At 42.8% G+C, this 23,424-nt stretch overlaps 2 protein-coding genes across 2 annotated transcripts in view; one reads left to right on the top strand and one right to left on the bottom strand.

The window, feature by feature from the left end:
• Positions 1 to 23,424, top strand: part of cenpp (centromere protein P) — a 185,194-nt gene that overhangs the window by 102,799 nt on the left and 58,971 nt on the right. The gene's annotated exons all lie outside the window — the stretch shown is intronic.
• aspn (asporin (LRR class 1)) lies at positions 1,584 to 22,821 on the bottom strand. The gene is made up of 8 exons (XM_045705649.1): positions 22,486 to 22,821; positions 17,062 to 17,280; positions 16,458 to 16,570; positions 11,098 to 11,311; positions 10,697 to 10,807; positions 8,175 to 8,268; positions 5,705 to 5,843; positions 1,584 to 2,481 (listed from the first exon to the last, which is right to left on the bottom strand). Exons 2-8 carry the CDS (start codon positions 17,261 to 17,263, stop codon positions 2,281 to 2,283), a joined length of 1,074 nt encoding a protein of 357 aa, XP_045561605.1. The 5' UTR covers positions 17,264 to 17,280; positions 22,486 to 22,821; the 3' UTR covers positions 1,584 to 2,280.

Here is a 23,424-nt window from a genome sequence, read left to right as displayed (position 1 = left end):
ACTGACACAGTATTGTTATATTCTGTGTACTGTACCTCTGACTGACACAGTATTGTTATATTCTGTGTACTGTACCTCTGACTGACACAGTATTGTTATATTCTGTGTACTGTACCTCTGACATACACAGTATTGTTATATTCTGTGTACTGTACCTCTGACTGACACAGTATTGTTATATTCTGTGTACTGTACCTCTGACATACACAGTATTGTTATATTCTGTGTACTCTACCTCTGACTGACACAGTATTGTTATATTCTGTGTACTGTACCTCTGACAGACACAGTATTGTTATATTCTGTGTACTGTACCTCTGACTGACACAGTATTGTTATATTCTGTGTACTGTACCTCTGACTGACACAGTATTGTTATATTCTGTGTACTGTACCTCTGACTGACACAGTATTGTTATATTCTGTGTACTGTATCTCTGACTGACACAGTATTGTTATATTCTGTGTACTGTACCTCTGACTGACACAGTATTGTTATATTCTGTGTACTGTATCTCTGACTGACACAGTATTGTTATATTCTGTGTACTGTACCTCTGACTGACACAGTATTGTTATATTCTGTGTACTGTACCTCTGACTGACACAGTATTGTTATATTCTGTGTACTGTACCTCTGACTGACACAGTATTGTTATATTCTGTGTACTGTACCTCTGACATACACAGTATTGTTATATTCTGTGTACTGTACCTCTGACTGACACAGTATTGTTATATTCTGTGTACTGTACCTCTGACAGACACAGTATTGTTATATTCTGTGTACTGTACCTCTGACAGACACAGTATTGTTATATTCTGTGTACTGTACCTCTGACTGACACAGTATTGTTATATTCTGTGTACTGTACCTCTGACTGACACAGTATTGTTATATTCTGTGTACTGTACCTCTGACAGACACAGTATTGTTATATTCTGTGTACTGTACCTCTGACAGACACAGTATTGTTATATTCTGTGTACTGTACCTCTGACTGACACAGTATTGTTATATTCTGTGTACTGTACCTCTGACTGACACAGTATTGTTATATTCTGTGTACTGTACCTCTGACAGACACAGTATTGTTATATTCTGTGTACTGTACCTCTGACTGACACAGTATTGTTATATTCTGTGTACTGTACCTCTGACATACACAGTATTGTTATATTCTGTGTACTGTACCTCTGACAGACACAGTATTGTTATATTCTGTGTACTGTAACTCTGACTGCTTTTAAATCATATTTCTAGACCTGGTTCAGTGGCGTCTTCTACTGGTGATGTGAGAGAAGAGTTGATGTTTCCCATCTTTCTACTGTTGCTATCACACGTCCAATAAATAGTGAAGACATTGCCAATAACATAATGATGTGTTAAACAGTGGTCGATGCTAAAACTGCCCAGTTGAAGTTCTGAGTCACCTGTTTGACTCGTTGCTGGGGCAACACTGTTTATGACGTCAGGTGCAAGTCATGAATATGCAGGTTTGTTACGTATATCGGAAAAAAATATATATATATTTTTTTTTCTTAAAAGGTGAAATAAAACTTGAATATTTCCTTTTCTGTCATTCATTTCTATGTCAAGTTTATTTAATCAGAACAGTTACATACATGTATGCTACAATAGATAATCATGTTCAAATGAAGGCATGTAAAAACGTTGACTAGTTTTTTGTTTCTTCTGTCATTTTATACGTATCACCGTCTAGACATATAACGTTGACTAGTTTTCCGTAATTTATATATGTTTAGCACCATGGAAACTAGTCTTATTTAGGCTATATCTAGCAGATTATAAAAGTGAGGCATGCAGTGTAACAAAGAAATATATATATATAGAGAACATGTGCAGCTGTTGATACTATAAAATATAAAACAGAAAATAAACAAATATTATTATTGACTAAAACACTGAAGTACAAACTGGGGGGTGGATGCGTTCGTTGACTCATTGAGGAGGATCGAAGAGTTGGTCTTTTACAAAAGAAAATCCCCCCATGTGTTGAGGAAGGTGGGTGTTACTGAAGTCTACCAGGAGGAGGCGCTGTAGGATGGCTTGTGATCGTGACAGACACCCAATTCAGGGTCCATAGATCTGTAACTATATAGGATAGATATGACCATATGGTTACAACTTCACCTTGCCATTGTGTGTGTTACTTCCACCGGTCGTTGCCCAGATGAACCCCCCTGTGTGTGTGTGTGTGTGTGTGTGTGTGTGTGTGTGTGTGTGTGTGTGTGTGTGTGTGTGTGTGTGTGTGTGTGTTACTTCCTCCGGTTGTTGCCCAGGTGAACCCCCCTGTGTCCAGACACACAGCGGAAAGTGGCAGGCTGGACGTCCCAGTACTTAACGAGGTTAGAGAACAGACTGATGCCCGTATACAAGGTCTTCTTAACACTGGAACGTACAGGGCAGAAGTCATTCACCCCCACACTGCTGATGCTGTTAGCATGGAGGTACACCACCTGGGGGAATAGGGACCGATTCATCAATCAATTAGTCAATTACACCACCTGGCAATTAATCAATCAATTAGTCAATTACACCACCTGGGGGAATAGGGACCGATTCATCAATCAATTAGTCAATTACACCACCTGGGGGAATAGGGACCGATTCATCAATCAATTAGTCAATTACACCACCTGGGGGAATAGGGACCGATTCATCAATCAATTAGTCAATTACACCACCTGGGGGAATAGGGACCGATTCATCAATCAATTAGTCAATTACACCACCTGGGGGAATAGGGACCGATTCATCAATCAATTAGTCAATTACACCACCTGGGGGAATAGGGACCGATTCATCAATCAATTAGTCAATTACACCACCTGGGGGAATAGGGACCGATTCATCAATCAATTAGTCAATTACACCACCTGGGGGAATAGGGACCGATTCATCAATCAATTAGTCAATTACACCACCTGGGGGAATAGGGACCGATTCATCAATCAATTAGTCAATTACACCACCTGGGGGAATAGGGACCGATTCATCAATCAATTAGTCAATTACACCACCTGGGGGAATAGGGACCCGATTCATCAATCAATTAGTCAATTACACCACCTGGGGGAATAGGGACCGATTCATCAATCAATTAGTCAATTACACCACCTGGGGGAATAGGGACCGATTCATCAATCAATTAGTCAATTACACCACCTGGGGGAATAGGGACCGATTCATCAATCAATTTGTCAATTACACCGCCAGGCAATTAATCAATTAGTCAATTACACCGCCAGGCAATTAATAAATTAGTCAATTACACCACCTGGGGGAATAGGGACCGATTCATCAATCAATTAGTCAATTACACCACCTGGGGGAATAGGGACCGATTCATCAATCAATTAGTCAATTACAGCACCTGGGGGCATAGGGACCGATTCATCAATCAATTAGTCAATTACACCACCTGGGGGAATAGGGACCGATTCATCAATCAATTAGTCAATTACACCGCCAGGCAATTAATCAATTAGTCAATTACACCGCCAGGCAATTAATCAATTAGTCAATTACACCACCTGGGGAAATAGGGACCGATTCATCAATCAATTAGTCAATTACACCGCCAGGCAAGGAATCAATCAATTAGTCAATTACACCGCCAGGCAATTAATCAATCAATTAGGCAATTACACCGCCAGGCAATCAATCAATTAGTCAATTATACCGCCAGGCAATGAATAAATCAATTAGTCAATTACACCGCCAGGCAATCAATCAATTAGTCAATTACACCGCCAGGCAATTAATCAATCAATTAGTCAATTACACCACCTGTTGGTCTCAAGTTTAGGTTTATGTAGCGTGCTGAGGTAATCTGAGGTAAATAGAGGTTAAGTTCAGTCCCATTGCTACTCGGATACTCTGTCTGGCTATTTGTGAATGTCTTAAAGATTCCCACATAGCTAGTATCATAGAAGCAATCATACTTGAAGATATTTAGGAATTTGTAGCCTATATTATCGTAGCACAGGGATGTCAAACTGTTTATATATATATATATATATATATTTAGTTTTCGTTTTTTTGTTGTTTTTCCTTTCAATTAAGACCTGGACAACCAGGTGAGGGGAGGTCCTTACTGAGACCTAGACAACCAGGTGAGGAGAGTTCCTTACTGAGACCTAGACAACCAGGTGAGGGGAGTTCCTTACTGAGCCCTAGACAACCAGGTGAGGGGAGTTCCTTATTGAGACAACCAGGTGAGGGGAGGTCCTTACTGAGACCTAGACAACCAGGTGAGGAGAGACCTAGACAACCAGGTGAGGGGAGTTCCTTACTGAGACCTAGACAACCAGGTGAGGAGAGTTCCTTACTGAGACCTAGACAACCAGGTGAGGGGAGTTCCTTACTGAGACATAGACAACCAGGTGAGGGGAGACCTAGACAACCAGGTGAGGAGAGTTCCTTACTAAGACCTAGACAACCAGGTGAGGGTAGTTCCTTACTGAGACCTAGACAACCAGGTGAGGGGAGTTCCTTACTGAGACCTAGACGACCAGGTGAGGGGAGTTCCTTACTGAGACCTAGGCAACCAGGTGAGGGGAGTTCCTTACTGAGACCTAGACAACCAGGTGAGGAGAGTTCCTTACTGAGACCTAGACAACCAGGTGAGGGGAGTTCCTTACTGAGACCTAGACAACCAGGTGAGGGGAGTTCCTTACTGAGACCTAGACAACCAGGTGAGGAGAGTTCCTTACTGAGACCTAGACAACCAGGTGAGGGGAGTTCCTTACTGAGACCTAGACAACCAGGTGAGGGGAGTTCCTTACTGAGACCTAGACAACCAGGTGAGGGGAGACCTAGACAACCAGGTGAGGGGAGTTCCTTACTGAGACCTAGACAACCAGGTGAGGGGAGACCTAGACAACCAGGTGAGGGGAGTTCCTTACTGAGACCTAGACAACCAGGTGAGGGGAGACCTAGACAACCAGGTGAGGAGAGTTCCTTACTGAGACCTAGACAACCAGGTGAGGGGAGTTCCTTACTGACACCTAGACAACCAGGTGAGGGGAGTTCCTTACTGAGACCTAGACAACCAGGTGAGGAGAGTTCCTTATTGAGTCCTAGACAACCAGGTGAGGGGAGGTCCTTACTGAGACCTAGACAACCAGGTGAGGGGAGTTCCTTACTGAGACCTAGACAACCAGGTGAGGGGAGTTCCTTACTGAGACCTAGACAACCAGGTGAGGGGAGGTCCTTACTGAGACCTAGACAACCAGGTGAGGGGAGTTCCTTACTGAGACCTAGACAACCAGGTGAGGGGAGTTCCTTACTGAGACCTAGACAACCAGGTGAGGAGAGTTCCTTACTGAGACCTAGACAACCAGGTGAGGGGAGTTCCTTACTGAGACCTAGACAACCAGGTGAGGAGAGTTCCTTACTGAGACCTAGACAACCAGGTGAGGAGAGTTCCTTACTGAGACCTAGACAACCAGGTGAGGAGAGTTCCTTACTAATTAGTGACCTTAATTAATCAATCAAGAACAAGGGAGGAGCGAAAACCCATCAGACACTCTGCCCTCAGTGGAATGTGTTTGACCCGTGTTATAGCAGAATGGTATGACTGTAAAACAACACAACAATGCTGAGCACACAAATCAGTAGTAAAAACTGTTTCAAGTTATTGTCGGAATTCCCCACAGGTGACTAACCGTATCTTACCTGTAGATAACGAAGTGAGTTTAGACCAGGCGGGACCTTCTTTAGTTTGTTGTTATCAAGGTGGATTTCGCGGACGTTGGGTATACTGGCAAAGCTTCCATTCTCAACAAACTTGATTTGATTGAAGCCCAGTCCTAATCTGTAAATATCAAATCAAAGTTTATTTGTCACGTGCGCCGAATACAACAGGTGTAGTAGACCTTACAGTGAAATGCTGAATACAACAGGTGTAGTAGACCTTACAGTGAAATGCTGAATACAACAGGTGTAGTAGACCTTACAGTGTATTAGACCTCACAGTGAAATGCTGAATACAACAGGTGTAGTAGACCTTACAGTGAAATGCTGAATACAACAGGTGTAGTAGACCTCACAGTGAAATGCTGAATACAACAGGTGTAGTAGACCTTACAGTGAAATGCTGAATACAACAGGTGTAGTAGACCTCACAGTGAAATGCTGAATACAACAGGTGTAGTAGACCCCACAGTGAAATGCTGAATACAACAGGTGTAGTAGACCTCACAGTGAAATGCTGAATACAACAGGTGTAGTAGACCTTACAGTGAAATGCTGAATACAACAGGTGTAGTAGACCTCACAGTGAAATGCTGAATACAACAGGTGTAGTAGACCTTACAGTGAAATGCTGAATACAACAGGTGTAGTAGACCTTACAGTGACATGCTGAATACAAAGGTGTAGACCTACAGTAAATGCTGAATACAACAGGTGTAGTAGACCTCACAGTGAAATGCTGAATACAACAGGTGTAGTAGACCTTACAGTGAAATGCTGAATACAACAGGTGTAGTAGACCTTACAGTGAAATGCTGACTTACAGGCTCTAACCAATAGTGCAAAAAAGGTATTAGGTGAACAATAGGTAAGTAAAGAAATAAAACAACAGTAAAAAGACAGGCTATAAACAGTAGCGAGGCTATAAAAGTAGCGAGGCTACATACAGACACCGGTTAGTCAGGCTGATTGAGGTAGTATGTACATGTAGATATGGTGAAAGTGACTATGCATATGTGATGAACAGAGAGTAGCAGTAGTGTAAAAGTAAGCTTTCAGATACAGAATCTAACTTATAGGTGTAGTTTGTGTTTTTACACATTTACATCTCAGTAGTGTTTTTACACATTACATCTCAGTAGTGTTTTATACATTTACATCTCAGTAGTGTTTTTACACATTACATCTCAGTAGTGTTTTATACATTTACATCTCAGTAGTGTTTTTACACATTACATCTCAGTAGTGTTTTATACATTTACATCTCAGTAGTGTTTTATACATTTACATCTCAGTAGTGTTTTATACATTTACATCTCAGTAGTGTTTTATACATTTACATCTCAGTAGTGTTTTATACATTTACATCTCAGTAGTGTTTTATACATTTACATCTCAGTAGTGTTTTATACATTTACATCTCAGTAGTGTTTTATACATTTACATCTCAGTAGTGTTTTTACACATTACATCTCAGTAGTGTTTTATACATTTACATCTCAGTAGTGTTTTATACATTTACATCTCAGTAGTGTTTTATACATTTACATCTCAGTAGTGTTTTATACATTTACATCTCAGTAGTGTTTTTACACATTACATCTCAGTAGTGTTTTATACATTTACATCTCAGTAGTGTTTTATACATTTACATCTCAGTAGTGTTTTATACATTTACATCTCAGTAGTGTTTTATACATTTACATCTCAGTAGTGTTTTATACATTTACATCTCAGTAGTGTTTTATACATGTACATCTCAGTAGTGTTTTATACATTTACATCTCAGTAGTGTTTTTACACATTACATCTCAGTAGTGTTTTATACATTTACATCTCAGTAGTGTTTTATACATTTACATCTCAGTAGTGTTTTTACACATTACATCTCAGTAGTGTTTTATACATTTACATCTCAGTAGTGTTTTTACACATTTACATCTCAGTAGTGTTTTATACATTTACATCTCAGTAGTGTTTTATACATTTACATCTCAGTAGTGTTTTATACATTTACATCTCAGTAGTGTTTTATACATTTACATCTCAGTAGTGTTTTATACATTTACATCTCAGTAGTGTTTTATACATGTACATCTCAGTAGTGTTTTATACATTTACATCTCAGTAGTGTTTTTACACATTACATCTCAGTAGTGTTTTATACATTTACATCTCAGTAGTGTTTTATACATTTACATCTCAGTAGTGTTTTTACACATTACATCTCAGTAGTGTTTTATACATTTACATCTCAGTAGTGTTTTTACACATTACATCTCAGTAGTGTTTTATACATTTACATCTCAGTAGTGTTTTATACATTTACATCTCAGTAGTGTTTTATACATTTACATCTCAGTAGTGTTTTATACATTTACATCTCAGTAGTGTTTTATACATTTACATCTCAGTAGTGTTTTATACATTTACATCTCAGTAGTGTTTTTACCTTTGTATTTTTTTATATCTGAAAAAGTCCTCAATTTCTACTTTGGTGATCTTGTTATAATCCAAGTGGAGCTCTGTGAGTGAAGATGGGAGGTCTGAAAAAACAGGAAATCACTGTCAGATTACGATGCGCAGTACACTTAAAGCTTTTTTTTTGGGGGGGTGGGGGGAATAAAACTCCTGTAATTTCAACCTGTTCAGGTGGGATGGAGTTTTTTTTGGCCCAGAGCATGACATCACAATCTGATCTGATTATTTTTGACCAATGACCAATGATCTTTTATTTGCATATGTATCCTCCTACTTTGAGGTAAGCTCTAGAGCAGGCCTGGGCAACTCCAGTCCTCAAGGTGCCTGATTGGTGTCACACATTTACCCCAGCTAACACACATGACTCCCAATAACCAACTAATCATGTTAGTTCAGTTACAAAATACAGTTAGTTTAAATGTGTGTTTGCTGGTGATGGGGGGGGGGGGGTGACACAAATCAGGCCCCTGAGGACTGGAATTGCACAGATCTGCTCTAGAGTCAAGACGATCCTATCCATCAATCAGGGCTGTGTATGTAAATATACACTGCTCAAAAAAATAAAGGGAACACTTAAACAACACATCCTAGATCTGAATGAAATAAATAATCTTATTAAATACTTTTTTCTTTACATAGTTGAATGTCCTGACAACAAAATCACACAAAAATAATCAATGGAAATCCAATTTATCAACCCATGGAGGTCTGGATTTGGAGTCACACTCAAAATTAAAGTGGAAAACCACACTACAGGCTGATCCAACTTTGACGTAATGTCCTTAAAACAAGTCAAAATGAGGCTCAGTAGTGTGTGTGGCCTCCACGTGCCTGTATGACCTCCCTACAACGCCTGGGCATGCTCCTGATGAGGTGGCGGATGGTCTCCTGAGGGATCTCCTCCCAGACCTGGACTAAAGCATCCGCCAACTCCTGGACAGTCTGTGGTGCAACGTGGCGTTGGTGGCTGCAGCGAGACATGATGTCCCAGATGTGCTCAATTGGATTCAGGTCTGGGGAACGGGCAGTCCATAGCATCAATGCCTTCCTCTTGCAGGAACTGCTGACACACTCCAGCCACATGAGGTCTAGCCTTGTCTTGCATTAGGAGGAACCCAGGGCCAACCGCACCAGCATATGGTCTCACAAGGGGTCTGAGGATCTCATCTCGGTACCTAATGACAGTCAGGCTACCGCTGGTGAGCACATGGAGGGCTGTGCGGCCCCCCAAAGAAATGCCACCCCACACCATGACTGACCCACCGCCAAACCGGTCATGCTGGAGGATGTTGCAGGCAGCAGAACGTTCTCCACGGCGTCTCCAGACTCTGTCACGTCTGTCACGTGTGCTCAGTGTGAACCTGCTTTCATCTGTGAAGAGCACAGGGCGCCAGTGGCGAATTTGCCAATCTTGGTGTTCTCTGGCAAATGCCAAACGTCCTGCACGGTGTTGGGCTGTAAGCACAACCCCCACCTGTGGACGTCGGACCCTCATACCACCCTCGTGGAGTCTGTTTCTGACCGTTTGAGCAGACACATGCACATTTGTGGCCTGCTGGAGGTCATTTTGCAGGGCTCTGGCAGTGCTTCTCCTGCTCCTCCTTGCACAAAGGCGGAGGTAGCGGTCCTGCTGCTGGGTTGTTGCCCTCCTACGGCCTCCTCCACGTCTCCTGATGTACTGGCCTGTCTCCTGGTAGCGCCTCCATGCTCTGGACACTACGCTGACAGACACAGCAAACCTTCTTGCCACAGCTCGCATTGATGTGCCATCCTGGATGAGCTGCACTACCTGAGCCACTTGTGTGGGTTGTAGACACCGTCTCATGCTACCACTAGAGTGAAAGCACCGCCAGCATTCAAAAGTGACCAAAACATCAGCCAGGAAGCATAGGAACTGAGAAGTGGTCTGTGGTCCCCACCTGCAGAACCACTCCTTTATTGGGGGTGTCTTGCTTATTGCCTATAATTTACACCTGTTGTCTATTCCATTTGCACAACAACATGTGAAATGAATTGTCAATCAGTGTTGCTTCCTAAGTGGACAGTTTGATTTCACAGAAGTGTGATTGACTTGGAGTTACATTGTGTTGTTTAAGTGTTCCCTTTATTTTTTTGAGCAGTATATTTAGATTTGTATCAACATTTTTTTTGATCAACGCGATCAGACTGGAGGCTCGGGGAAATAATTGATACGAAATATAGGATTTATTTTCATGAAATAAACACACAGTGATTTATTAGACATTCAGTAGATGATTCAAATATTATTATTATTATTATTATTATTATTATTATACTGCATGTAAACATTAAGTACCACGAACTTTCATGAGAAATTCAATGAAGCGGTTCTAAATATGCACATGGAATAAAGTCACCCGGAAATGTCAGATTTAATTAAATGTGGGGTAGTATTGAATGTCTTCAGTATTCAAGATGTCCAGCATGTATCGGGTATCAGCTGTGAGCTTGGCTTGTTATTGGTAGATTTACCTTTAGGTACAGCTGTGAGCTTGGCCTCCGCGATCCTGATGTACAGGGTTTCCATGCCGTCGAATGCTCCCAGCTCGATCCCGTTGTTAGCTAACGGATTAGCACTCATCTCTGGTCAGAAAAAAAAAAAAAACACATACAGGGGAGTTTAGCCTTGTATGACGCTTTGAACACACGTCTTTCATGAACTCGTACAGATGGCGATCATTAATAACCCTAGATTCATTCTGCCTCAAATGACAAGCCTTTTTATTTATTTTTTTACTCTTCACATTGTGCACTACGGTTGACCCCGAGTGGCATTGGGCTGCCACATAAGGAATAGTGTATCACTGTTGTTCTCAGCCAATAGGTTACCAGGTAACCATTGTAAATAAGAATTTGTTCTTAACTGACATTACCTAGAACGTGCACAGACTTGAGCCCTTTGAAGGCCTCTTTCTGGATGTTGCTGATCTTGTTGTCGTGGATACGCAGCTCCAGGATGTTCCTGGGTAGATTGGCAGGTATCTGTGTCAACTGGTTGTAGGATAGGTACAACAGCTGTAGCCGATCCATGTTACGGAATGCTTTGGGATGGATCTTAGAGATCTTGTTGTTAACAAGGAACAGGGCCTGGGAAAAGAAGATATGTGAAATATATAGCAACTCTTGGAGGTTGACTTGAACAATAACATTGGAACCCAGGAAGTAACAGCTAATGGGGGATCCAAATAAACAGATAATAAATACTTTGACCGATTTATTAAATGCATTCCGGCCCGTCTTAAAACCACTGCGTTTTGGCCAGTCTTTCAAATCAAACTTTATTTGTCACATGCACCGAATACAATAAGTGTAAACTTTACCGTGAAATGTTTACTTACAAGCCCTTAACCAACAGTGCAGTTCAAGAAGAGTTTAAGAAAATATTTACCAAATAAACTAAAGTAAAAAAAATTATAAAAAGTAACACAATAAAATAACAATAACAAGGCTATATACAGGCGGTACCGGTACAGAGTCAATGTGGAGGCTATATACAGGGGGTACCGGTACAGAGTCAATGTGGAGGCTATATACAGGGGGTACCGGTACAGAGTCAATGTGGAGGCTATATACAGGGGGTACCATTACAGAGTCAATGTGGAGGCTATATACAGGGGGTACCGGTACAGAGTCAATGTGGAGGCTATATACAGGGGGTACCATTACAGAGTCAATGTGGAGGCTATATACAGGGGGTACCGGTACAGAGTCAATGTGGAGGCTATATACAGGGGGTACCATTACAGAGTCAATGTGGAGGCTATATACAGGGGGTACCGGTACAGAGTCAATGTGGAGGCTATATACAGGGGGTACCATTACAGAGTCAATGTGGAGGCTATATACAGGGGGTACCGGTACAGAGTCAATGTGGAGGCTATATACAGGGGGTACCGTTACAGAGTCAATGTGGAGGCTATATACAGGGGGTACCGGTACAGAGTCAATGTGGAGGCTATATACAGGGGGTTACGGTACAGAGTCAATGTGGAGGCTATATACAGGGGGTACCGGTACAGAGTCAATGTGGAGGCTATATACAGGGGGTACCGGTACAGAGTCAATGTGGAGGCTATATACAGGGGGTACCGGTACAGAGTCAATGTGGAGGCTATATACAGGGTGTTACGGTACAGAGTCAATGTGGAGGCTATATACAGGGGGTACCGGTACAGAGTCAATGTGGAGGCTATATACAGGGTATTACGGTACAGAGTCAATGTGGAGGCTATATACAGGGGTACTACGGTACAGAGTCAATGTGGAGGCTATATACAGGGTATTACCGTACAGAGTCAATGTGGAGGCTATATACAGGGTATTACGGTACAGAGTCAATGTGGAGGCTATATACAGGGTATTACGGTACAGAGTCAATGTGGAGGCTATATACAGGGGGTACCGGTACAGAGTCAATGTGGAGGCTATATACAGGGGGTACCGGTACAGAGTCAATGTGGAGGCTATATACAGGGGATTACGGTACAGAGTCAATGTGGAGGCTATATACAGGGGGTACCGGTACAGAGTCAATGTGGAGGCTATATACAGGGGGTACCGGTACAGAGTCAATGTGGAGGCTATATACAGGGGGTACCGGTACAGAGTCAATGTGGAGGCTATATACAGGGTGTTACGGTACAGAGTCAATGTGGAGGCTATATACAGGGTATTACGGTACAGAGTCAATGTGGAGGCTATATACAGGGTGTTACGGTACAGAGTCAATGTGGAGGCTATATACAGGGTATTACGGTACAGAGTCAATGTGGAGGCTATATACAGGGTATTACGGTACAGAGTCAATGTGGAGGCTATATACAGGGTATTACGGTACAGAGTCAATGTGGAGGCTATATACAGGGTATTACGGTACAGAGTCAATGTGGAGGCTATATACAGGGTATTACGGTACAGAGTCAATGTGGAGGCTATATACAGGGGGTACCGGTACAGAGTCAATGTGGAGGCTATATACAGGCGGTACCGGTACAGAGTCAATGTGGAGGCTATATACAGGGTATTACGGTACAGAGTCAATGTGGAGGCTATATACAGGGGGTACCGGTACAGAGTCAATGTGGAGGCTATATACAGGCGGTACCGGTACAGAGTCAATGTGGAGGCTATATACAGGGGGTACCGGTACAGAGTCAATGTGGAGACTATATACAGGGGGTACCGGTACAGAGTCAATATGGAGGCTATATACAGGCGGTACCGGTACAGAGTCAATGTGGAGGCTATATACAGGGGGTACCGGTACAGAGTCAATGTGGAGGCTATATACAGGGGGTACCGGTACAGAGTCAATGTGGAGGCTATATACAGGGGGTACCGGTACTGAGTCAATGTGGAGGCTATATACAGGGGGTACCAGTACAGAGTCAATATGGTGGCTATATACAGGGGGTACCGGTACAGAGTCAATGTGGAGGCTATATACAGGGGGTACCAGTACAGAGTCAATGTGGTGGCTATATACAGGGGGTACCAGTACAGAGTCAATGTGGAGGCTATATACAGGGGGTACCGGTACAGAGTCAATGTGGAGGCTATATACAGGGGGTACCGGTACAGAGTCAATGTGGAGACTATATACAGGGGGTACCGGTACAGAGTCAATGTGGAGACTATATACAGGGGGTACCTGTACCAAGTCAGTGTGGAGGCTATATACAGGGGGTACCGGTACAGAGTCAATGTGGAGGCTATATACAGGGGGTACCGGTACAGAGTCAATGTGGAGGCTATATACAGGGGGTACCAGTACAGAGTCAATGTGGTGGCTATATACAGGGGGTACCGGTACAGAGTCAATGTGGAGGCTATATACAGGGGGTACCGGTACAGAGTCAATGTGGAGGCTATATACAGGGGGTACCGGTACAGAGTCAATGTGGTGACTATATACAGGGGGTACCGGTACAGAGTCAATGTGGAGACTATATACAGGGGGTACCTGTACCAAGTCAGTGTGGAGGCTATATACAGGGGGTACCGGTACCAAGTCAGTGTGCAGGGGGTGCAGGTTAGTCGAGGTAATTTGTACATGTAGGTGGGGGTGAAGTGACGATGCATAGATAATGAAGGTGGGGGGGGGTCAATGTAATAGTACGGTGGCCTAGATAGCGTAGTTTCCAGGCAGGGTACAAACTGTAGCCTACATCTATCTGTCTGTCTGTACAGGCTCTGTGAAACACCCTGTAGAAGGCTTTAAGCCCAAACCATGTCATATTTCCCCTTATAGTATACATAAGCTCTCTCGTCCCCCACCTAAAATAATATGGCTTCTATTTCAATTGAGAGTTTTGGTGCTAGAGGGTCTGAATGTTGCTTTAGGGGACATTTGTACCCCACCCTGGAAAATAATCGATCTAGTTACACAGAGCCTGTACAGACAGATGTAGGTTACAGTATACATTAGACAATAGGATCTCTATGGGTTACAGAACCCATCTATCAGAACCCATCTGAACCAGCATCTACATCAGACAGAACCCATCTGAACCAGCGTCTACCTCAAACAGAACCCATCTGAACCAGCATCTACCTCAAACAGAACCCATCTGAACCAGCATCTACCTCAGACAGAACCCATCTGAACCAGTGTCTACCTCAAACAGAACCCATCTGAACCAGCATCTACCTCAAACAGAACCCATCTGAACCAGCATCTACCACAAACAGAACCCATCTGAACCAGCCTCTACCACAAACAGAACCCATCTGAACCAGCGTCTACCTCAAACAGAACCCATCTGAACCAGCATCTACCTCAAACAGAACCCATCTGAACCAGTGTCTCCATCAGACAGAACCCATCTGAACCAGCGTCTACCACAGACAGAACCCATCTGAACCAGCGTCTACCACAAACAGAACCCATCTGAACCAGCGTCTACCTCAAACAGAACCCATCTGAACCAGTGTCTCCATCAGACAGAACCCATCTGAACCAGCATCTACATCAGACAGAACCCATCTGAACCAGCGTCTACCTCAAACAGAACCCATCTGAACCAGCGTCTACCTCAAACAGAACCCATCTGAACCAGCATCTACCTCAGACAGAACCCATCTGAACCAGCATCTACCTCAGACAGAACCCATCTGAACCAGCATCTACCACAAACAGAACCCATCTGAACCAGCCTCTACCTCAGACAGAACCCATCTGAACCAGTGTCTACCACAACACTGGTTCAGATGGGTTCTGTTTGTGGTAGTCGCTGGTTCAGATGGGTTCTGTCTGTGGTAGACGCTGGTTCAGATGGGTTCTGTCTGATGGAGACACTGGTTCAGATGGGTTCTGTTTGTAGTAGATGCTGGTTCAGATGGGTTCTGTTTGTAGTAGATGCTGGTTCAGATGGGTTCTGTTTGAGGTAGATGCTGGTTCAGATGGGTTCTGTTTGTGGTAGATGCTGGTTCAGATGGGTTCTGTTTGTGGTAGACGCTGGTTCAGATGGGTTCTGTTTGAGGTAGACGCTGGTTGAGATGGGTTCTGTCTGTGGTAGACGCTGGTTCAGATGGGTTCTGTCTGAGGTAGATGCTGGTTCAGATGGGTTCTGTTTGTGGTAGATGCTGGTTGAGATGGGTTCTGTTTGAGGTAGACACTGGTTCAGATGGGTTCTGTTTGAGGTAGACGCTGGTTCAGATGGGTTCTGTTTGTGGTAGATGCTGGTTCAGATGGGTTCTGTCTGATGGAGACGCTTCTTCAGATGGGTTCTGTCTGAGGTAGACGCTGGTTCAGATGGGTTCTGTTTGAGGTAGACGCTGGTTCAGATGGGTTCTGTCTGTGGTAGACGCTGGTTCAGATGGGTTCTGTTTGAGGTAGATGCTGGTTCAGATGGGTTCTGTTTGAAGTAGACGCTGGTTCAGATGGGTTCTGTTTGAGGTAGATGCTGGTTCAGATGGGTTCTGTCTGTGGTAGACGCTGGTTCAGATGGGTTCTGTCCGATGGGGACTTATATAAAGAGCTTGAATTTATCGCCAGCTGTGATCGCGAGCACAATCAAAGGACTCGGTGTAAACAACAGTGTTAGCACCATGACACAGAACTTCCATGAATGTGTGATTCTGTCCTAATATGTGTTGCATATAGACTAGGCCTAGGGGGGAATGGGTGTCCTGGATGGGAAAAAGTCCCTCCACTCTAAAGTGACAGGAAACAGTGATGAATGTTGCAGTGATGATAAGAGTAGGGAGAGATGTTTAATCGTGCGTTTCTTACGTAGATCTTGTTAATGCCTTTGAAGTCGTCCTCCTTGACCTCTGTGATGTCGTTGTTCTGGAGGTCGATCATTAGCGTGTCGGCGGGAATGTTCTCGGGCACAGAGAGCAACCCTGTGGAGACAGGATAATCAATCAATCGATAAATCAGCTGTGTGTTGTCCACGTCCCCGTAAAGCTAACATCGCAGAGAAGTTGTGAATGTAATGAAAACAGTAGTGGTCCTAGAGTAGAGCCTTGAGGAACTCCAAAATGTCACTGAGCATGATTGCCTCCAGTCCTACATTATCTGAACAGATGAGACTTTCATACAAGTGATACATCAATGCTGTAATTGAATGTTAGGAGCCCATAGCCCTCGCTCTCCCCCAGACTGCACCAGGAGTAGTGAGTGTGTAATAGAATGTTAGTAGCCCATAGCCCTCCCTCTCCCCCAGACTGCACCAGGAGTAGGGAGTGTGTAATTGAACGTTAGGAGCCCCTAGCCCTCCCTCTCCCCCAGACTGCACCAGGAGTAGTGAGTGTGTAATAGAACGTTAGGAGCCCCTAGCCCTCCCTCTCCCCCAGACTGCACCAGGAGTAGTGAGTGTGTAATAGAACGTTACCTAGATCAGAGCACTGCACCACCCGTAGGGAGCACTGGCAGCCGAAGGGGCAGTCCGTAAGGGAGTTGTCGTCATCGTCGTCATCATCATCGGCGTCCTGCATCATGATTTCATGGTCCCTCATGAAGTCCAAGACGTTAATTGGCTGGTAGGGCTTGGCATGGCCCAGTGCCAGCAGACAGAGCAGCAGGAAGCCTCTCATGGGGAAAACTAGTGGGTCTATAACACAATATGCCACGTAATAAAAACTAGTGGGTCTATAACACAATATGTCACATAATAAAGACTAGTGGGTCTATAACACAATATGTCACGTAATAAAAACTAGTGGGTCTATAACACAATATGTCACGTAATAAAGACTAGTGGGTCTATAACACAATATGTCACGTAATAAAAACTAGTGGGTCTATAACACAATATGTCACGTAATAAAAACTAGTGGGTCTATAACACAATATGTCAGATAATAAAAACTAGTGGGTCAGATACTTCATTGTCCATTTTCTTGAAGAGAGTCTAAAATTTGTCTTTCTGCTTGATCAGCCAATTTGCCCAAGGTATCTTACACACTAGACACAAGCTTTGAGAAATACCCAAGATGTCTTACACACGAGACACAAGCTTTGAGAAATACCCAAGATGTCTTACACACTAGACACAAGCTTTGAGAAATGCCCAAGTGTTGAAACACATCAGTGATCTGATAATCTGTATCAGGTTTCTGACTATAATTTTCATTGTGTTGCTGTGCTATCTTCCTTTTTGTAGGACTAATAAACAACCAAATGTACAGTACCAGTCAGAAGTTTGGACACACCTACTCATTCAAGGGTTTTTCTTTAATTTTACTATTTTCTACATTGTAGAATAATAGTGAAGACTTCAAAACTATGAAATAACAAAAAGTGTTAAACAAATCAAACTATATTTGAGATTCTTCAAACCCTTTGCCTTGATGACAGATTTGCACACTCTTGGCATTCTGGGGCGTCAGGGTAGCTTAGTGGTTAGAGCGTTGGGCTAGTAACCGTAAAGGTTGCAAGTTCAAATCCCCGAGCTGACAAGGTACAAATCTGTCATTCTGCCCCTGAACAAGGCAGTTAACCCACTGTTCCCCGGTAGGCCGTCATTGAAAATAAGAATTTGTTCTAACTGACTTGCCTAGTTAAATAAAGGTAAAATAAAAAAATGAAATTCTCTCAACCAGCTTCATGAGGTAGTCACCTGGAATGCATTTCAATTAACAGGTGTGCCTTGTTAAAAGTTAATTTGTGGAATTTCTTTCCTTCTTAATGCGTTTGAGGCAATCAGTTGTGTTGTGACAAGGTATATGGGATCTCTTGGAAAAGCATTCCAGGTGAAGCTGGTTGAGAGAATGCCAAGAGTGTGTGCAAAGCTCAATCAAGGCAAAGGGTGGCTACTTTAAATAATCTCAAATATAAAATATATTATGATTTATTTAACACTTTTTGTGTTACTACATGATTCCATATGTGTTATTCCATAGTTTTGATGTCTTCACTATTATTCTACAATGTAGAACCCTTGTGTCCAAACTTTTGACTGCTACTGTATGTCAGATTAAGCTATGATTCTGAGGGTTTTAGAATGACCCTGCAGCTCCTGAAGTCTAAACAGACAAAATGAACTGATGACGTTAATCTTGCTTGACATTACTGCCAAGTCTTTGCCAAAATGATGTCCTGGCCTGCTCTGTAACTATGTTGACACATGTTGTTATGGTTTTTAGACATTACTGCCAAGTCTTTGCCAAAATGATGTCCTGGCCTGCAGTGTAAGGATGTTGATACATGTTATGTTTTTTTGGGGGGGATTGATGATGATTTAGTCTTAAACAGAAAGTTCATATTCAAAGTTAACATTTCTACTTGTTCTGATTCTGATGGTTGATGCTAAAGTAGTTTATTATTTTCTCTCTGCATGTCACAACTTTACCAAAAATTTCGAACTCGATTTATTTGTGGATGGAAGGCATGTCTAGATGAGTAAAAACATGTCAAGATCCACCCTTTAAAGTTCAATCCTAACACTATGGGTGTACCTGCTGTTTCATACGTGTTTTGGGAGAGAGAGAGAGAGACAAAAAACCTCCACCAGTTACTTTTTAAGTCTGTAATCAAGGTTTCCATTAACTATTGTGCAGGAATTGAGACATTAAGAGTCGACGCAAATGTTTTATTGCTTCTTGCTCAATATTCACACTTTATGGCGTTTTACACGTAAGGTTTATACAGAACTAGCTATGTCGCTATCCATTTCTCACACGTTGTCAGATTACACAAGGCCAACAGAAGGGAACAAGTTATCTTCTCACCCTTTCTGAAGGCTAGCTTGAGGGAAGTGGAACAGTACTGTGGGTTAGGGTTTGGGGTTCATTGTGTATGACCATGCTCTGTTCAACATTGCTCCATTCTGCAACCCAGTGCTGTTTCTGCCCACAAGTATTTGGTGGTGGTTCAGAGGCATTCGATAATACTTAACAGCACACAGACATTTGAAACGAAATAACGTGATTCAGTGAATTTGGGGAAAAGTATTCAGATCGCTTGACTTTTTCCACATTTTGTAATAATACAGCCTTATTTTAAAATAGTTTTTTTTTTTTAAAGTAAAAAATCTTAGCAATCTACACACAATACCCCATAGTGACAAAGCGTAAACAGGTTTTTAGAATGTTTTTGCAAATTTATTAAAATAATAAACAGATACCTTATTTACATAACTATTCAGACCCTTTGCTATGAGACTTGAAATTGAGCTCAGGTGCATCCTGTTTCCATTGATCATCCTTGAGATGTCTCTACGACTTGATTGGAGTCCACCTGTGGTAAGACATGATTTGGAAAGGCACACACCTGTCTATATAAGGTCCCACAGTTGACAGTACATGTCAGAGCAAAAACCAAGACATGAGGTCGAAGGAATTGTCTGTAGAGCTCCGAGACAGGATTGTAGCGAGGGACAGATCTGGTGAAGGGTACCAAAAAATGAAGGTCCCAAGAACACATTGACCTCCATCATTCTTAAATGGAAGAGGTATGGAACCACCAAGACTCTACCTAGAGCTGGCCGCCCGGCCAAACTGAGCAATCAGGGGGAGAAAGGCCTTGGTCAGAAAGGTGACCAAGAACCCGACGGTCACGCTGATGGTCACGCTGACTGAGCTCCAGAGTTCTTCTGTGTAGATGGGAGAACCTTCCAGAAGGACAACCATCTCTGCAGCACTCCACCAATCAGGCCAGTCAGGCCTTGAGTGGCCGGACAGAAGCCACTCCTCAGTAAAAGGCACATGACTGCAGGCTTGGAGTTTGCCAAAAGACACCTAAAGGACTCTCAGATCATGAGAAACAAGATTATCTGGTCTGATGAAACCAAGATTGAACTCTTTGACCTGCTACGGTGAAGCATGGTGGTGGCAGCATAGTCAGGGTCGAGGGAAAGATGTACAGAGCAAAGAGAGATACTTGATGAAAACCTATTCCAGTGCACTCAGGACCTCACACAGGGGGCAAAGGTTAATCTTCCAACAGGACAACGACCCTAAGCACACAACCAAGACAACGCAGGAGTGGCTTCGGGACAAGTCTCTGAATGTCCTTGAGTGCCCCATCAGGAGCCCGGACTTGAACCCAGTCGAACATCTCTGGAGAGACCTGATAATAACTGTGCAGCGACGCTCCCTATCCAACCTGACAGAGCTTGAGAGGACCTGCAGAGAAGAATGGGGAAAATACAGGTGTGCCAAGCTTGTAGCATCATACCCAAGACGACTCGAGGCTGTAATCGCTGCCAAAGGTGCTTCAACAAAGTACTGAGTAAAGGGTCTGAATACTTATTTAAATGTGATATTTCCGGGGGGGTTTTTTGTTGTAAAAATGTTTAATTAAACCTGTTTTTGCTTTGTCATTATGGGATATTGTGTGTAGGAAAAAAACAAACATTGAATCCATTTTAGAATAAGGCTGTAACGTAACAAAATGTGGAACAAGTCAAGGGGTCTGAATACTTTCCGAATGCACTGTATACTCATACTGCCCTACTCTAGAATCAGAAGTACTATGTTTTTGAATACCCAGTTACTGTTTGGTTACAAATAAGCAGATTTTCTACAATTTCTCTCGCATCTTTTATGCATGCAGCCATTTTAATACCGATCATAATTTTGTCCATTTTCCTCTTGTGCATGTCAACGCTGAACCATCAAGAAGCGTATTTAAAGTAAACATTCTTCCCATTCTGAACGTAATGTTGTTTTTTTTGGTGCATCTCTGAGCGATGTTCTACTATCGATTCCCCTGGGTAAATTCATGTCTTCACGTGTATCTGAGGTATTGAATTGATCTCCAAAACGCCTTTCATACATGTCAGATTACAATACTGGCCGATACCATAACGCGGGAGGTTGTCTTCTCTCCAATGAACCATTGATCATATTTTTTTTGGGGGGGGGATATTCCTACCTGGAGAAATGTGTAATTTAACAGAGGGTCTAACACATTTCGCCGCCTCTTCCAGGGGGCATTGCATTGGTGCCGTTACGAAAGTGTCAGACTCGCACATCGATCTGAACATGGAGTCTACAATGGTGAGATTGTAGACTCCTAAATTGATTGTGCAGTTTGTTTAGCCAATTTTATAGCTAATTAGCTATTTCACATGCTGTTGTTGACTTTAGTATTATCGTGTGTAGCTACGTTTGCTAGATAGCTAGCTAGCCAGCCAGCCCATATAGAGCATTGCATTGTGGGTTTTGTAGTCGACTTGAGCTGCAACAGATTTTCACAACATTTTCCACATGTTGCTACCAACTTTATTATTATAACGTCAAAATTAAACATTTGTTCACAATTTTTTTTTTTACTGTTCTCACATATTAGCGTTATGTGACACTAAATTAGAGGGATGAGTGGATTTGGGTGGATTTTTCCTTTAAGCCTGCAACATCAATTGAGATAAAATCACAATCTATTCAAACGTTTCTGAGATCAAGTTCATAAACTCAGATAATGTATCCGTTATTGACGTTTAGCAATAACATTGAGGTAGCGCACCTCAGCAGTCATCAACATACAGTAAGTTCATTCTGAGGTAGCGCACCTCAGCAGTCATCAACATACAGTAAGTTCATTCTGAGGTAGCACACCTCAGCAGTCATCAACATACAGTAAGTTCATTCTGAGGTAGCACACCTCAGAGGACAGTTACCCCCCCCCCCCCACACAGTTTAATTCTATATAACTTTATTGATCCATTCAGGGTGAACTAAGTAAGCCATTGTCAGATCACATCTAAAAAAAACATCCTCTACATATCATACATCTAAAAACATTCTCTACATATCATACAACTCTAATAACGTCACATTGCCCCATACAATAATATACATTTTGTTTAACTCACCTCAACAGTCACTTAGTGTGTTGTATCGTTGTTTTAACTCCAGTCAGATAACCTTCAGGGAGAACATGAACCAAAGAGAGTTACTCTATCCACAAAGGAAGCGGTAGTGTGTAGGAACGGGGAGCGCCGGTCACAGTGGATGGGAGGAAGGTGCATCAGACAGAAACACTAACTCTCTGAATGAAGAATAAACTGTTGCTGCTGCTGCTGCTAGCATGGAGAGCTTGGTTTGAATAAAGACCTATCACTCTCTCTCTCTGTCTCTCTGTCTCTCTCTCTCTCTCTCTCTCTGTCTCTCTCTCTCTCTCTCTCTCTCTCTCTCTCTCGCACAGATACAGAGATCACCACCACACATCTCTGTATAGCTGGGTAGTCCTGAAAACGCATCGTTACCGGCCAGTCATGTGGTTCTCATCAGTACTTGAAACGGGGCCAGAATTGCCCGTTTAACTTCTCAATGCTTTAGTCTTTATGTACAACTAATGTATCGTCCTACCGGTAGGTCCCAGTCCCCTGCTCCCCAACCCTCCTTCCCTATAAATACCATCCATAGGTGGCCTGGTGCCATGTTAGATATTATACATACATTTTTATTCTGCTGAACAGTCATCAAGAAGACTGGTGGTTGTTGTTACATAATGAAAGGAACATGTTTTTTTTCTTCCTCAATGGACCTGAAGAAGCCGAGAATGGATGGAGGGGGTCTGTCCTGCAAGTGTCTCTGAGACGCCCAGAGTGACTTAGAGGAGAAGCAAGTGTCTCTGAGACGCCCAGCGTGACTTAGAGAAGCAAGTGTCTCTTGAGACACCCATCGTGACTTAGAGAAGCAAGTCTCTGTGAGACGCCCAGAGTGACTTAGAGGAGAAGCAAGTGTCTCTGAGACGCCCAGCGTGACTTAGAGAAGCAAGTGTCTCTGAGACGCCCAGCGTGACTTAGAGA

This window comes from Salmo salar, chromosome ssa22, assembly GCF_905237065.1.
Source record: "Salmo salar chromosome ssa22, Ssal_v3.1, whole genome shotgun sequence".
Lineage (NCBI taxonomy): Eukaryota > Metazoa > Chordata > Actinopteri > Salmoniformes > Salmonidae > Salmo > Salmo salar.
This window is presented reverse-complemented; position numbering and strand designations above follow the sequence as displayed.

Bases quoted from the DNA above. Each gene is read 5' to 3' on its own strand.
- aspn (XM_045705649.1), bottom strand. From the start codon at position 17,263: ATGAGAGGCTTCCTGCTGCTCTGTCTGCTGGCACTGGGCCATGCCAAG. The intron at 11,312-16,457 runs GTAAGAAACGCA...TTCTTTTCCCAG, and splicing joins AAGGCATTAACAAGATCTAC to GCCCTGTTCCTTGTTAACAA. The intron at 5,844-8,174 runs GTAAAAACACTA...TGATATTTACAG, and splicing joins AGATATAAAAAAATACAAAG to ATTAGGACTGGGCTTCAATC.